At 42.3% G+C, this 16332-nt stretch overlaps 1 protein-coding gene across 1 annotated transcript; it reads right to left on the reverse strand.

The window, feature by feature from the left end:
• Positions 1-581: 581 nt before the first annotated feature.
• HSPA13 (heat shock protein family A (Hsp70) member 13) lies at positions 582-14090 on the reverse strand. Its single transcript, XM_048493061.1, has 5 exons — positions 13962-14090; positions 7456-7796; positions 6621-6834; positions 5664-5831; positions 582-4162 (listed from the first exon to the last, which is right to left on the reverse strand). The coding sequence occupies exons 1-5, from the start codon at positions 13984-13986 to the stop codon at positions 3489-3491; spliced, it is 1422 nt and encodes a 473-aa protein (XP_048349018.1). The 5' UTR covers positions 13987-14090; the 3' UTR covers positions 582-3488.
• Between the last annotated feature and the right edge of the window lie 2242 nt (positions 14091-16332).

A 16332-nucleotide genomic window follows, 5' to 3' on the forward strand; every position in this document is an offset into this window, starting at 1 on the left:
CATTTATGACTCACGTCATAAACCTGATTGGTTTTTCAAATATGTGTTCTAAATACTTTTTGCAAGCTATGTTATGTCTCTAATTCCAAAAGCAAAAATTCAAATTTGTCTTTACAAAGAATGCGCTAAGCAAGCTTTTTCAAATGTAGAAAACAATGAAATATTTATACTGTTATTTTCATAAATCTATTATAAATTATTTCAATAAAACAAATGTATGAATATTTTGTAACCAGTGTAAATCTGTTCTTGCTAATATAATGTATTATATGCGACAGTTCACCTCTTTTCCCTTCTTTGTCAGAGGATGTTCACAAAGAAACAAATAGGCAAGATGCAGCATCTCTGCTTAATGAAATACTTCCGTGTTCAAGAATAATTTATCATCCTAGTGCCGCAGCTATTTATGTGTAGAAAATATTAAGTATTTCAGAAGCCACAAGATATATATTATAGCATTCTTCAAATATTCAGCACATTTCCTACATTAACAAAGTAGAAAATGTGAGCTCACGGAGTCCCCCGTTTATTTTTTTATCCCGGTATAATGTTAATATAACAGCATTTCAGAAGAAACAAGGCATAGTACAAAGTCATTTATTCTGATAATACAAAAAGACCATTTTGTAAATGTAGTCTCCAAAAGATTACCATTTTCATTACCTGCCCATCATTTATGAACCACACTCCAAAACTGCAGAGAGATGTTGATGTTATTCATATAACAAAATGAAGTTAAGGCATGTAAGCAAGTAGAAGTCTCTATTTTTTTATAAACCCTTGTTGAATGTACAAGTGTTCAATGGCTTGGTTTCTCTTAAAAGCAGTGGTTTCAGTAAGAGTACCACTTGACTATACTTGTTTTAAAAACAGGGTCCCTATGGGGGTTTGTTACAGCAGCTTCATTATAATGTCCAAAGTATTTACATCTTTCCTAAACAGGTTTTCAGGTGACTCTCAACCCCTTGAAACTGACCAAACAACTGAATCCTACAATTTACTATGCCAGCGAAACAGCTCATAGGTTAAGATTCAGAACACTGCTAGCAAATGAGCAGTAATGGAGTGTAATTGTGAGAGTCAGGATTACCAAAGCTGCTCTGTTTGCCCAGCAAACACACAGCCTTGCTATTTATACTATAGAAACTAAAGACTTTAACATTAGGCTACACTCAACTTCCTTTCTGCTTGTCAGAAAACTCTAGAAACTGTTGTACTCCTAATCAATATGAATTTGAGATACCAAATATTCTCATTTCATGAGCCTGAATTTGTTTCATTTAAAATTCTTCCATTATGCTTAATCTTTATCTAGATTTGGTCCTGTTTTGACCCAATTAGACTGTTAACATTTTCAGCATTTTTAACAGTGAGTTTGTTTGTTTACCAAGTCTAGCAAGAATGTGATCTTGACCCAGATTAAGGCATGGAAGCTCTTCTCTCAGTCTTAGGGGAGTTAGCTTCAGGTTGTCAAGATCATGGCTCAAGAAAGCAGATGCATCTTCCCCTCATTATGGTAAAAATATTATTTCTTTTTTAATCTGTCCACTAACATGGTAATGAGAGATTTAATTTAAAATATATTTTTTAATTATTTGGTCCGTGATTTTTCTTTCAACCCCTACAATCTAAATTGTTTTATTTGACGTCCTGTGTTCCTGTACAACATTGTTTTAAAGACTTGTAACTTGTTTAAAATTAAGGATTTGGCTAAATTTTGTATCTCCCATGAGACACAAAAGGGTCAGCATGTAAAGAGATTCTTTCCCTTACTTAAGGGTTATTTTGGTATTTTGTTAACTTTCAATAGCTGACATCCATGCTATCCCACACATTTTTGAAACTTTCAGGTTTAAAAATAATCTGTTTTCTGTATAGGGAGGTATGTTTAAAGGGTTTTTTTTTTAAAAAAAGGAATGCCTTTCGGTTTACAAAACTAATTTCACAGTTCTTTCATCTTTACCTCATACTAATGCCAATATTGTACATAATTCCAACTGTACAGGGCAGTCACACAAATTCTGCTCTGCACAGTCTCTTACCTAACTTTAAAATTATTCCCTGGATTCTCATGCTACTACACCTCTCCTTTCCAACACCACTAGAAAAAGCATCACCAGGGCATCTGTGTATAACAAAATATTTGGGACCATCTCTCAGAATAACATTTGTTCTACACACAAGCATTTGAAACAATCTTTGACTAAAATTTATGTAAATGCATGCAGTGTGTAAACTGGGTAATTAGAAAGAGGTGCTTGTGATTACTTTTATCTTAGAACATTTTGCAGCAACCGTGTTGGGAGGAAATCACAGGCTGTTGTATATCAGGTTGACTTAGTTTGTGTGTTTTGTTCTGGTAACTGAATATCCAGAAACACTCAGTATTGCTTGCATTCACAGCATAACACTACGTGAGTTTTGTTGTGGTAAGAGACAGCATCAATCTCTTAGCCTTTCATAGCAAAATCAACTCAGCAGTAAACAGTGAAATATTTACTTTAAAAGGCTAACAGCAACAGCCTGAAATTACCAGTATTCTTATTAACAGAAATGTTTGTAAGAGCCCTGGAAATGTTTTTCAATACTTTCTACAAAAGTCTAGGTTGAACTTTGTTACAAGAAGTTTTATGGAATGGTTACCTAAGCTGCTCTTTGAATTGCCATTTCCCAGAAAGCGAAATAACTTCAGTAGCATTCACCCCTCAAAACTGAAAGGCAACACCTCAGGCAAGCTTATATATTGTCACACAATCTCTGCAGTATCCAGCTTATCAGAACACATATAGTTAGTAGCAACACTTATGTAGGAAAAATTATAGACTATTATTGTCTCTAACAAGGGGGTGCTTCAAGTATCCAATAGTAATGCCTCTTTTTGGTGGTTTATGCAAATCAGTTCTCAACAAAGTGCTTCTATCCCAAGTGTATTCAAATTTGAACACAATCTTGAGATAAGTGCTTTTAAATGCTGTACATGATGAACTTTAGTTGTGCAATCTGCATTAATACTGCTACACACCAGGTCAGATCACAGTCAATACCAGCTCCTGTAGAACACCAGAATTCATTGTCAACACTATTTCATATATTACTGCAGAACAATGTTATACCATTTTCAAGTAATGAAGTCTTGAGGTCCTGTCACTTATCAAAATGGGGGGAGGGGGCGCTCAGAAACATATGTTCTCTTGCAGCTCAAGTAAAAGCTGAAGATGTTCTAATCAAGTTCTACTGTTCAATCCCTAACAGTGGTAAAGAGAGAAAAGTAATAGGTTGGATCCTACATATTTGCTACATGACCTATGGAGCTTTTCTTCAGCTTGGAAGAGACTCTTGCAGCAGGAAAAGACTCCTTGAACTGGATGAAGACACCATTTAATGGGACAGATCTGCAGGATCCAACCCAATGTTCACTGAACACTACTGAAACATGCAAAGGATTAAGTTATAGAACTAAAAACAATAAAATATAAGAACACTGACACTCAGTTGAAATTTGTCTTTCGTAAATGCCTGTTTGGGATTTCTACAGCACTAACTTGGAGAGGCCAAGATCCCCCAACAATTCCTGCTTGGATAGCCACCCCTATTACCACTGCTAGGTCTGGGTCAACAGAGGTGTTGGGTTCCTTCCCAAAGAACTCTGTAATAACCTTTTGTATCCTTGGAATACGGGTAGACCCTCCAACTAATACAATCTCATCCACTTCTGACTTGTCCAGATGTCCTTCTTTCAATACCTGCTCAATAGGCACCAGAATCTTCTCAAAAAGGTCCTCATTTAATGTCTCAAACAGTTTCCGGGAAATTTGTGCTTCAAAGATAATGTTTTTTGAACTGCTGCTCTGTGTTTCTTTGTCTCTTATATTATCTTTCACTAAATGATCATCTTCAGTGAAACCTTTGTGTTGTTTGCTATGCACTTGGTTCTCTTCCTGCAATCGTTCATGTTCATTCGTCTTCTTCGGCATAGTAAGAGGTACCCGGATTGTAGAAAAATTATGAATCGTCAAGTTCAGTTTGACAGCTTCTACAGCTTGTCTAAGTCTGTGTATTTCTTCCTTTTTGGTGGGCACAGAGCCATGCATCTGATGGATTTCATTATACAAGTAGAGAAGCAACCGCTGATTGAAGTCCTGACCTCCAAGCATGTTGTTACCTATAATGTAAAGCCCACACATATTACACAATTCACAGTATTAGATATCATTAGTGTGCAGCAAACACAAAATGCTAAAATAGTACAATTATATATGGTAAACACACCTCTTAATATATAATTGAGCAGTCTCCTAGAGATGTAGTCCAGAAGGTGCCAATTCTCATGTACAGAGGGGCTGATGGGACTAAAACTCCCAGATTCCTCCTCACTCAGCTTGTAGCACTTCTTACAGCTTTGGGATCTTATTCCTTGTCTGAGCCAATTCTCAGGTAAGTCAACAGCGAGCCTGGCACCAGCAGCCAGGACTAAACAGGCCACCCCACCCCAGACTGTTGCTGGGGGGTGGGGGAGGCTTCACTGCACTCTGAACAGCTCCGGCTGAGGTGGTGAGAGTGGGGCTGTGGGGAGAGAGGCCTCACCACATCCACCCAGAGCACCCCAGAATGCTATCAAGAATTAGGATAGCGAGAGAAAGAGAGAGTTGGAGTAGGGGCAGAATGAGAATGAGTGCTGGGGAGAGGCCGAAAGAAAGAGCCAGGTTTCCAGAAAGAACTAAACCTGGGGTAGGGTGGTAGAAACATAGAGAACAGAATAAGATGAGATAAAGAAAGAGCCAGAGTAGTGGGGTAGAAAGACAGACAGAGTTAGGGAAGCAAAGAAGGTGGTTAATAACTGCAGGGGTAGGGGGCAGAAAGAGAAAGCTGGGGTAGGGGGTCCAAAAAGAGAGTTGGGGTCACAGAACATAAGAAAAAGGTGTGGATAATGCCCTCTAGAGTTCCCATTTGTGGGTCCCCACTTGCTACAGCCCATTCTATTTTTTCACACAATAGGCTCCCATCTTCACAGGCACTGTGCTGACTCCCATCTTTTGCAAAGCTGGGATCCAGGATTGCAAGCCCCGGGGGGGGGGGGGGGGCCTATGGAAATGGGGAGAACTCTACTCATCTTCACAGGCACCCTGCTGGCTCCCTCCTTACAAAGCCAGTATACAACTTTGCAACTGGATGGGGTGATCCTTGGCAAAGCTGGGATGTTGGGGGATGCAATTTCAGTGTCTGAACTGGGTGCCATTTCCTATAGATGTGCCTAGTCTCTTGCCCTGGAAGGATTAGTTTTCCACAGCCCATTGCATTTTTTGCACAATAGACTTTATTGTTAGTTTTATTATAAAGCTAAATGATGTTAACATTCTCTATCTCATGTGCCATCACTAATTCATCAAGTAGGTGCTCTGCTTAAGTTACCCCGACAAATGTTCAGAGTAAAACCACCTCAGCTCTGACTACATCAACTAGTTCTTTGTGTGCTAAATCTCATAACCACTTGAAGAACAGACTTACTCGTCTCTGAATGCTGATCAACTAACTGAAAATGTAGCTGTACTCAAGCATAATATATTTTTAGCATTATACAAACACACAAGATCTGACATGTCACTAAAAACATTTTTTCATAAACGACCACACTACATTATCCAGAAGGAAAGGCTTCGCTGTACCTGCCATGGCTCGGGTCAGAAACATCCCTCCTTGCTTGTTCAACAGAGAAACATCCAGTGTTCCTCCACCCAAATCCACGACCAGAACATTAGACACATCTACTTTGTGGAGACCATATGCCATAGCTGCAGCTGTGGGTTCATTAATTACCCTCAGGATTTCCAGGCCTTCAAAGAAAAATGGATCTATCAGTAATTTAATTCTTGTTACCTGATAATTTTATTTGGCATATTCAGCAGAAGTTATATAATACAACCCAATAAAAATTCTGTTATGTAAAATATGACTGGTGGAATTTTACCTATCGATTTTTGCAGATATTTCCTCCTGAGGCAGGGAACTCTATTTAATTGACAAAGACACTATATGTGAATTAGAACTTTTCTTATGATTGCATACCTGTTTCACTTAACTATGTCTTACTTTTCCTGACCTCACCTTTGTCTTTATTTGCATACATTAATTAAAAATACTTTATCTCAATGAGGAGCTCTATTGTTTCTGATTTCTAACATTCTATAAACAAAAGTTATCAGGTTGCAATCAGAGCAACAATTCTGCCAGGGCAAGGAATTTCCCAAAAGTTTCTGACTCCTGCATGAACCTGAAACACCTCCCAGAGTTTTGTTCCTGGGATCCCACTCGTTGCACCCAAGCAAACGCTGCCCTGGATGAAATCAAAGGCATAAGTCCTATTCACAAGTTACAGTGAACACATGGACAATCCATGTACAGTGTATACTTGATTGTTCTTTATATGCTTTGAATAATTCTTATGTTGCATTCAACAAGCATACAGCTTATGATTTAAAAACCACATTTATCCAGGTATGGTCCCAGTTTCTTTCATAAAGGGAATATACAAACATATGTGCAAGGTCTATATGCAAGGCTACAGCATTCACTGTAACATATAAACAGGGCTATGCTCTGATACTATGAAAAATTTGAATCACCTGCAAGGCTAGCTGCCTTTATTGTATAGTTCCGTTGTTTTTCATCAAATTCTGCTGGGACTGAAATTACTGCCTTGGAAACAGGCATGCCAAGGTAGTCCTCTGACATCCTCTTCATCTTAAGAAGCAGCTGAGAACTGATATATTCCGGTGTTATGTTAAATGTCTCATTGGTTGCTATGGAAAATTCTGCAGCGCCTTTATTATGAAGAATCTGAAGAGAACACAGAATAATAAAACCTTTATGTGTAAAGCACATTTCTCTTAATAAGCAAAATAACTGATGTGTCTAAATCTCATGATTGCACCAGGATTTATCATGAAAACTCTGTCCTATTAAAAATTATTTACTTGATTTAGTCATCATTATAGATAGTCATGTAGAGTTCCAGTGTGACATCGTGATTAAGAGTAGGATCTGGGAAAGAGAGACTGAAATCCATACTCTGCCATAAAGCTTGGGTGACCTTGGGTCAGTCATACTCTCAGCTTAACCTACCTTATAAGGTTGTTGTGGGAATCGAATGGAAAAGGGAAGACTGTGTAAGCCACTTTGAGTCTCAGCTGGGGAGAAAAGTGAGTTATAAATGAAGGAAATACTAACAATAGGATTAACATGAGGCACAACAAACTTAGGCTGTAGATTGGAAAAATCAGTCTCAGAAACATAAATATATTTCAAACATATACTACAATGAAAGCACTTTGGAATAACTACTCAATTATTTTTAGACCAAACGAATGATCTATTCATCCAACCTGGAAAGTGAGAGAACTTGTAGTTACCAAGTATAGCTTGAAGATAGCTACCTTGTAGTAAAAGCTTTCAGCTTACCTTAAATGGGTACCTTCTGCTTTCCCATCTCAATTCTTCTGGAGTGAAAATCTTCCCTATAAATCTTTTGGCATCATACACAGTGTTCTGTGGATTCGAATCAGCCAGCTCTAGTCCATCATATCCTACATACACATCTTTTTCTGTAAAAGATACTATGCTTGGAATGCTGTTGTGCCCATTTTCATCAGGAATCACTTTCACCTGTCCTGTGCCAGGAAGGAATACACCAACTGAGCAGTATGTAGTGCCAAGATCAACTCCAATTACTTTTGGTGTGGGCAAGGGCAAATACTGCTGGGCTAGGTATCCAGCTAACAAAAGAGTCAAAATAGCAGAACCTAAAACAAAGGGGGAAAAAATGATTGGAGAATCCATCCCAGTAAAGATTTGTTATCAGAAAAGGAAAAACCTTTCAGTTGAAACAGCCTCATTTCTTTGAATGATCGAGAGATTCATCCAGACATCTAGCACAAGAACAGTCATCTATGTTAATAGTTAAATAGTAATGTTAAAAATACATTGGAAAAATTTAATTAAATTTTAATCCAATTTCTAATTAAGCTGAAAAATAAGAAAATGTTTAACACAACTCCTCCTCAAAAAAGGCCAGTAATAAAAATGAATGAGACAGTTAAATTACAATTAACAAACAGAAATGTATTCATTCAGATTACTGTTGAGGTTGGTCACTATAGAGTAGATAATAGGTATAAATAAGACAATGCTAACAGTACAAAGTTTTGCAAACTTAATCCAGTCTAAATCTATGGAAATCAATTGATTTAGATTGAGAAAACCAGACAGGACTGATTCGTTTTTCAGTTCTCGTTTTCCACAAAACAAGCAATCAGTTGATATGAATTTTTATGTTGCCACACATACATTTGTGTCAATATAGCTCACTAAAATACTTGAAAATGGTGATACTTTTCAGAATGGACATTTTTAGAGTAGCCTTCTGCAGCAAATAAGAATTGATTCTTGATGTACCTCTTAAATTTTCAGGAGGAGTTTATATGGGAGGCATTAAGAATTCGAGTTCCCCTTCCTCATTGCTTAAGTGTACATTCTTTTCCGCTGAAGGAGAGTTTAATCGAAGTGTGCAGCATAATGAGGTTGCGTAGTGCTGAAGCAATAACGGACTTAAGACAGCAGGGAAAGAATTATGTTTTTCAAAAATTTCTAGATCAGTAATTTCCTGTATGGAAAATATGCTGATAATAATGGTGTAAGGCAAAGGCTATCCAATTATCCATGACTGGCAGATAGGTGAGAAAAGGTGTTGCATATTCATCCTCTTGAGGAGGAGGCTACTAGAGGGCATACCAAATTTCCCCTCCACACTTTCATAGATCTCAGATTCAATCTTCATAGATCTCAGATTCAAAATTCAATCTTCATGCTCATCTACCTCCTCTTACTGGGACTCTCCTACCATTCCCTCTGAGCTAGTTCTATGGAAAGAGTAGCCCTGACCATGATCTCTTTGTTCCTTCTTTTCCTCTTCCGGCTTGAGGGAAATCAGCAAATGCCAGTGCTGCATCCCTTCTTTGGAAAAAGCCTGAGAATGGTCTATGCCTCTTCCCCATTGTCCAACTTTGCCCTGGGCTCTTCCTTGGCCTTGATCCCCCAGGCTGCCGTTTGGCCTTTGGGTTTCTGCCTTACATCAGCATGCCACGTGCTTCAGCTGCCCTGCAGTTGTCCTGACAATCAGCCTTGCCTTTGGAGTCATACGTAAGCTTTGTGTCCCCTTTATGGGGGTCTGCAGCCCCACCCTCCTTCCCTAGGTTTGTGGGGGTTTCAGAACTGGGTCAGAACCCTCATCCACCTCCAGACACCATGTAAGTGAAAAAAATGGTATAATGTGCAAAGGGCTATGACAGGATCTTTATCATTGATGTACAAATAAATGGCATTCTATAATAATGTGAGTTAATGAATCAGGAGTCCCAGCCCCACATGGACATACCCTGTTTCCCCGAATATAAGACAGTGTCTTATATTAATTTTTGCTCACAAAGATGCGCCATGTCTTATTTTCAGGGGATGTCTTATTTTTCCATGAAGAAGAATTCACATTTATTGTTGAACAAAAAAAGTGGTCTTGTCCCCGTCTGAGACGCCGGTTTTAGGGGGTCTGTCATTCAATAAGGCTGTTAGCCACAGGGTGATTGCTGTCCCACCCGTCTTCCAGACTGCAGGATGTCCCGGGAGTTGTTGAAGAGGCACCACCCAGGGTTTGCCTCTTCCCTAGATACCCTCCTCTTTTCCCCTCCTTCTGACTCTCAGGGCTTCCAATTCCCCCTTCCCTTCCTGGTAGCCCTTTCTTGCAGTTTCTCTCTGTTCTCTCCCTGTCTTGCTTCGTCTTCTCTCTCTCCCCCTTGCATATCTCTCTCTTCTGTTTTGGCTCCCTCTCTGCTCCGTTCTCTTTCTCTTTCCTTCTGACTCTCTCCCTGCTCCGTTCGCTCTCCTTCCTCCACCCCAGCGCCTCCTGCTTGCCCCAAGCTGTCCCCTCCGGCCGGACTGGCTGCACGCCGCCAGCCTCCCTCGTCTGACTCTTCCTCCCCCTCTTGGAAGACTCGAGGGGCTTGGGCTGAGCTGTTGCTGGGCTCTGAGGTGAGCTGCAGGTCAGGGCTGCTAAGTCCTGGGAGGGGAATCCCGTCCGCCCCCCCCCACCCCCCCACCCCCAGCTGGTGAACTGATCCAGCTTTCCATCTCCTGCATGAACAAGCACACCCTAAACCTCAAAAGTCACTGTTTGCTTCTTCCAACTGGGCCTAAAAGTACGCTAACTCTTCCTACTGGCCTAAGCAGCGGAGCTGTTTGGTCTCCCTTCCCTACTTCAGCTGTGCATGCAGAAACCGACCCGGTGCGCCTTGCAAGCTGCGCGCCCGACCGAGTGGGGAGGGACCCATTGCCCAACAAACCCCCGCCTGGGCCAGCCTTTCCAACCAACCCAAATGTGCCCAGGCCCGGGGGCAAGTTTGCAGTTTTGCATCTCCAGGCATCCCTTGCAAAGAAATGGGCGGGAGAAATACCCACGATCCTTCCAGCGCTGCTTGCAAACCGCAGGGCGATGCTTGCAAGTTGCAACCCCCCCCCCCCCTGGGCCGTTGTGGGGGTTGCAGGGAAAGGCTGCAACTTTGGGGTCTTTTTGCAATCTGAAGCTTGCAAACTTGCAAGGTGCGGGGGAAGGAGGAGGAGGTGGAGGAGAAACGGGCTGGTAAACAAGAGGAGGAGGAAGGAGCCACCGTGATCCCTGCGTGTGCTTGGTGAAGCTCACGCACCTCCCTCAGCACAACAGGCGGCTCCTGTCATCATCCCTCCTGGGGAGATAGGGCAGGAGCAGCAAGGGTGGCGGAGGGGGCAGCGCCCGAGGCCCCAAGGTGAGCCCGAGCCTTGCAGGCGGAGAGGAAGGCAGCAGCAGCCCGGCAGCCCACTCTGCTCCTGTGCCAGCCAGAAACACAGGCCGGACTGGCCCTCGGGCACAGGTTCAAATGTCCGCTGCCACTTGCTGCTCGGCCAGCTAGCTCTGGGGGCGGGCAGCAACGTCTCAAAATATTAGAAGGTTTTTTTTAACTTACTAGAAGAAGAGGAGGAGTTTGGATTAATACACCACCTTTCTCTCTTGTAAGGAGACTCAAGGTGGCTTTCAAGTAGAAGGCGAGAGGGAGAAAAGAGGCACGACGACCTTTCCCAACGTGCACAAAGAAGCTGCTCTTTCCTCGGTAGCCCCGAGGTTTGCCAACACGGCTCTATGGGAAAGAAAGGCGGGGTAAAAAGCCAAACGTTGCTGTTGCTGGTGCACTTCCTCCAGGGGCCGCTCCACAGCTTCCTGCTCTGGTGTTCTGTTCCGTGGCGGGCAAACAAAAACTTTGCTACGCCTTATTTTCGGGGGGTGCCTTATATTGATCACTTCAGCAAAACCTCTACTATGTCTTATTTCATGGGTATGTCTTATATTCGGGGAAACACGGTAGTCTCTCATGATAGGGGATATGTAAATATCTACCAGAGAGAACACTCGAAGGAAAAGAACTCATGCGTGCTAAAGTAAAAGCTCTTCTTTGGGCAGGAATTTCAAGGAAATAAAAATATTGGGTCATACGACCCAGTTGATTCTGAATGCCCATAAAAGCAGGAGGAACACACAAATGGCTGAGCAGGAAAGTTTTTTTTGATGCTCCTGGTCCAATAATCTCTGTTTAATAAATCTAAATATTTTTCTTTCATCAAAGAGTAATAATGAATCAGAAGCAATTCCAACTGAGTTAATTTTAGCATAATTGCTTGAGACCATGTGGACCAGTAAGAATCGTTCTTTAGGAAATCCAGTAAGCTTATGATATCATTTCTAAAATGTATTTTAATCCACTATTTAAAAGTGGCAATCCAAGTGATATCTTCAACAGAGCTTCGGCCTAATTCAGCACACATGGCCAAGGGACTCATTTCGGAACGCCTAAGATTTGTCTAAAGAAAGAAGCTTGCATACTTTCAACGGCCTTATTTAAAGATGTAATCCAGACTGGGATGCAATATAAAATTTGAGAGATAACCTTTGCTTTGAATATTGGGGAGTATATTACTCAGTATGTATGAAAGTACCTATTGTCCGGTGAAGGAATTCTCATAAAATGTGTATCAGATCAATATATAACTTCTTCTGATTTGGAATTTTGGACATGCCAGCATATTTGAGCTTGTTACAATACTGCAAAAGGGCTGTTAAAGATGCTAATACAATGCTTAATGCAGACTTTTCCCAGAGAAATCACTATTAAAGTTTAGAAGACTAGCAATTTTCCCCTGAACACTGAGTTCTTGGATATCTTAAAGCCAAAACATCTAGTGGCAACAGTTCACAGAATAAAATAATATTTTTTTCCAAACAAAAAGCAGGGCGACTTCACATCTACAGAATATGTTTTGATGGCAGTTCCCCAGTTCAGATACTTGCACGTCCTGATAAAAATACCTGGTGAAATGGCTCATATGATCCACAGCTGAAATCCACTACCAATCAGAGTAGACAGTGCTGGGCTAGATGGACCAATGGTATAACTCAGCACAAGGCAGCGTCATATGTTCAAGGCTGCAATGCTGTGCACACTTGCCTGGGAGTGTCATTAAACCCTGTTGTAACCTTTTAAGCTTTAAGGGCCTACCCTATTTTCAAACATGCACATTATCAGATTTAACATCACTGAAACTCTCTGGCTGGGTTTGCAAATCTAATTTCACTTGTTTTTTTTTAAGACTCTCTATTCTTAACTGCTAGAAAGTAAAAAAAGCAGTTTTTGTTTTATTGTTTTAAATAGAGTTAATTCATGCTAGTCCAAGATCATCCAATGATTTTCATGACAAAAAGAAAGTTTCAGTCATGTCCCGTTTTGTTCTACTGCACTGGCCCCCTTCCTGTAGACTTGGCTACCACTGGCTAGTTTAGAAATCAAGTTGTCCAATTACACATGATCAATCTCAAGTGTTCAATATGTAATATAAATAATAATTTATTTTCCAAACATATAAGCGTGTCTATATTTCTGGTGGAAAGCACTCTACAGACACTGGGATATACCTGTCTTTATCTCTGGCTGTCAAGAGGTTACGCCAAGCAGAAGCATAGCATCAATGGGGGGACATCTGCTGCAGGAGGCAGAGGTGCCAGGCAGGGGAAACCCCCTCTGCCCGACTGCCTGCTCTGTCGGTGGTACCAGGCAGGGAAACCCCCTCTGCCCGACAGAGCAGGCAGCTGCCTGCTTCATCGGGCAGTGGGGAAATGGCAGCCGTCGCAGGTGGCACCAGGCAGGAGAACCCCCTCTGCCCGATGGAGCAGGCAGCTGCCTGCTCTGTCGGGCGGTGGGGAAATGGGGATCGCGGCCGGCGGCGTCAGGCAGGAAAAACCCCTCTGCCCGACCGCCTGCTCAGTCACGCTGTGGGGAAATGGAGGCTGCGATGGCGTGCCCGGTGCCACTGCCTTTCATGCTGCGGGAGGTGGCGGCACCAGGCAGGGAAACCACCTCTGCCCCCATGGAGCAGGCAGCTGCCTGCTCCATTGGGCAGTGGGGAAATGGCCCAGTGCCGCCGCCTCTCAGCTGCCCGGCGCTGCTGGGCGGTGGGGAAATGGCAGCTGTGGCAGGCGGCCTGTCTGGTGTCACCACCTGTCCTGCTGCGGGAGGAGGCAGCGCCAGGCAGGGAAACCCCCTCTGCCCCATGGAGCAGGCGGTCCATGGGGCAGAGGGGGGATGGCGGCCTCCAAATTCCCCCCCCCCCATCCCCATGCCTCACCATCATACCTGGAAGGTAAGATAAGTAGTGGCGCGGGGCGGGGGGGGGGGTGGCCTAACCCTAACCCTAGGCGCAGCTTTGCTCAGCTACGCCTCTGACTCCGAGCCCTGCATTTCAGCGCATATGCCGAGGCTGCATTGCCTGGAGAAAGAAAGGCGAGCCCTTAAGACTTTTAAGAAAGCACTGGATTCACAGAGACAAATCTAACTCACCCAGTACCGTCATTTCCCCTGCCATTTTCGCCACGATGTTCACGATGCTAATTCTTGGGGCACCAACCGGCTTCCTGGCTTGTTAGTGGAGTGATGACTGTACCTGCGTTCTGCATGGGCATCTGGGAAACCACCAGTACGCCGCGTGGCATTCTGGGAAATGTAGTCTCGCTGAAGGAGGATCCAGACAAAACTGTAGGGGAAAAACTACATTACCCGTCAGATAGTGCAACTTGCGGAAAAAGTATTTCCGTCAAGAGACCGATAAGGCTGATGGGAGTGGAAGGAAACTCCTCTTGTCCCAGGGGGGTGGTTCCTATGACTGTTTCCTGTGCTTTGTCTTTGGGGACCGGTAGTATGAATGGATTGAGAGAAACTCGCCTTAGACATGCTCTCTTCCTCCGGAGAGGAGGGCCAGAGCTGCTGGTGACGTCCTTTCCTAGAACCATTTCCCTCCCCTCCCTGCAAGTCGCCCCTCCGTCGCTACTTAAGTGTCCCATGATATATGCAAAGCTGTGTACTGCTCTTGCTAGTTGTAAATATCAACTCCTTTTATGTGTGTGTGTGTGTGTATAGATACTCTCTCTCTGTCTCTCTCTCTCTCGGTAGCAAGTCAGCTTGTATGGAGTTGCTCCCTCGTCAAATCTCAGAAGCAGGGTTGGTCCTGGTTAGTATTTCGGAAGGACTACCTCCAAGACACATTAGAGTTGTGACGCAGAGGCAGGTAAAAAAGCCTTTGAAAACTTATTGGGTTTGTCGTACACACTCAGCCTAATATACTTTACAGTGTTGTGAAAATAAAATTGGAAGAAATGAGAATATCGTAAACTGCTTTGGTCCCTATTGTGGAGAAAGGTAGAATATAAATGGAGTGAATAATAAATGTATCTGACGATGGGTGATGAGGCTGATAAAAGGTGGAGGCAAGAGAACGGAAAAGTGAAGATGCCAGGGGTTGGGAAAGAGGAACTAATGTAGCAAGGAGGATACAGATTAAAGAAAGGTGCCTTACACAAGTTCTTGCAGCTGCCTCCCCATATGGCTGGTCCTAGCCTGGTGGCTGGCACTGCACAGCTTAACCAAACTTTTCACAGGGAGAGGCTACCTGGGGCAGGAAAGGATTGAAAACACATGATGGGACTGATGAAGATTGATCAATTTGTGAGTGAGAAGGAAGCAGGAAATGGGAAGAGGCTATGCATGCTGTCAGTGATGGGGGGAAAGGAAAGTTCAGGAGGGGAAAATAATTCCCACCAGAAGTTCTTGTAGGTCCCCCATTTGTCCTATCTAAAACTGTCACTTTACTAAGGAGGCAAAATATTTGTCGAAACAATAAGGCTAACAGGTGAAAGGTGGATTTTTGAAACTCAAAGATTGGACCTAATATTCTAAAATATGAAGTGAAGCTTTCAGACATTCCTACTCCTCTCCTGCATGAAGTCTCTGAGCCCGCTATTTTCCAGGGAATCAGGGGCCCTCCTGAAAAATGTATGTGGGTTGAGGGATTAATTGGAGGGTCTTCATTGTTTTGGGGAAGATCAGGAAAAATATCTATCCCACCTGGGTAATGTACATTTTTCATGTCTCTTTGCTTCCAGAAGACAAAACTAAAAGTAGCTTAACATAATCATTGCTTTTTACTCCAACAACAGACATGTGCAGATGTGAGGTAGGATGTCATATTTATTTTTACCATGTTTCCATATTTCACACATATTTCACACTGTTTCAGGATGGTCTGCTCTTTTGCATGGTGGAAGTGGAAAGTCACAACTGACTTATGGCAACCCTGTAGAGATTTGAAGGCTAGAGATATTGAGAAGTAGTTTGTCATTGCCTGCTTTTGTGTGGGATGAGAGAATTTTGAAAGAACTGTGACTGGCCTAACAGGCTTCATGTGGAGAAGTGGGGAATTGAACCAGTTGTTTAGATTATAGTCGCGCCCCCCCCCCCCTTATCCACTACATCACAATGGCTCCGCTTTTTCACAGTAGGCAACAAGAAAGGAAAAATGTGTATTTGGTTTACAACAGGTATTCTAAAGGGTTCATTGGCAAGTTTGTGGGAAAATGGACTAATTAATTACATGTTAGATTACTGAACTATTAAAACACAATATTTCTTTGGCTTTTTTAACTCTGTGAATTGATTTATATACTATACTTTATTTTTGATTGTTTATAATACATCATATATCTGAAAAAAAGCAAACCGTGAGCACTTGTGAAGCTAAGCTGTACTAAAAACCAAAAGGTATTTCATTTGAAATTGGTTACCAAATTAAAACTTAAGTGACAAAGCTGGATCTTTGGAGAAAAAACATTCAATAACTAAAAACTACCAATAGAGTAATTAGAAAAGGTAGTAAAGA

Source organism: Sphaerodactylus townsendi, linkage group LG04 (assembly GCF_021028975.2).
Source record: "Sphaerodactylus townsendi isolate TG3544 linkage group LG04, MPM_Stown_v2.3, whole genome shotgun sequence".
Classification (NCBI taxonomy): Eukaryota; Metazoa; Chordata; class Lepidosauria; order Squamata; family Sphaerodactylidae; genus Sphaerodactylus; species Sphaerodactylus townsendi.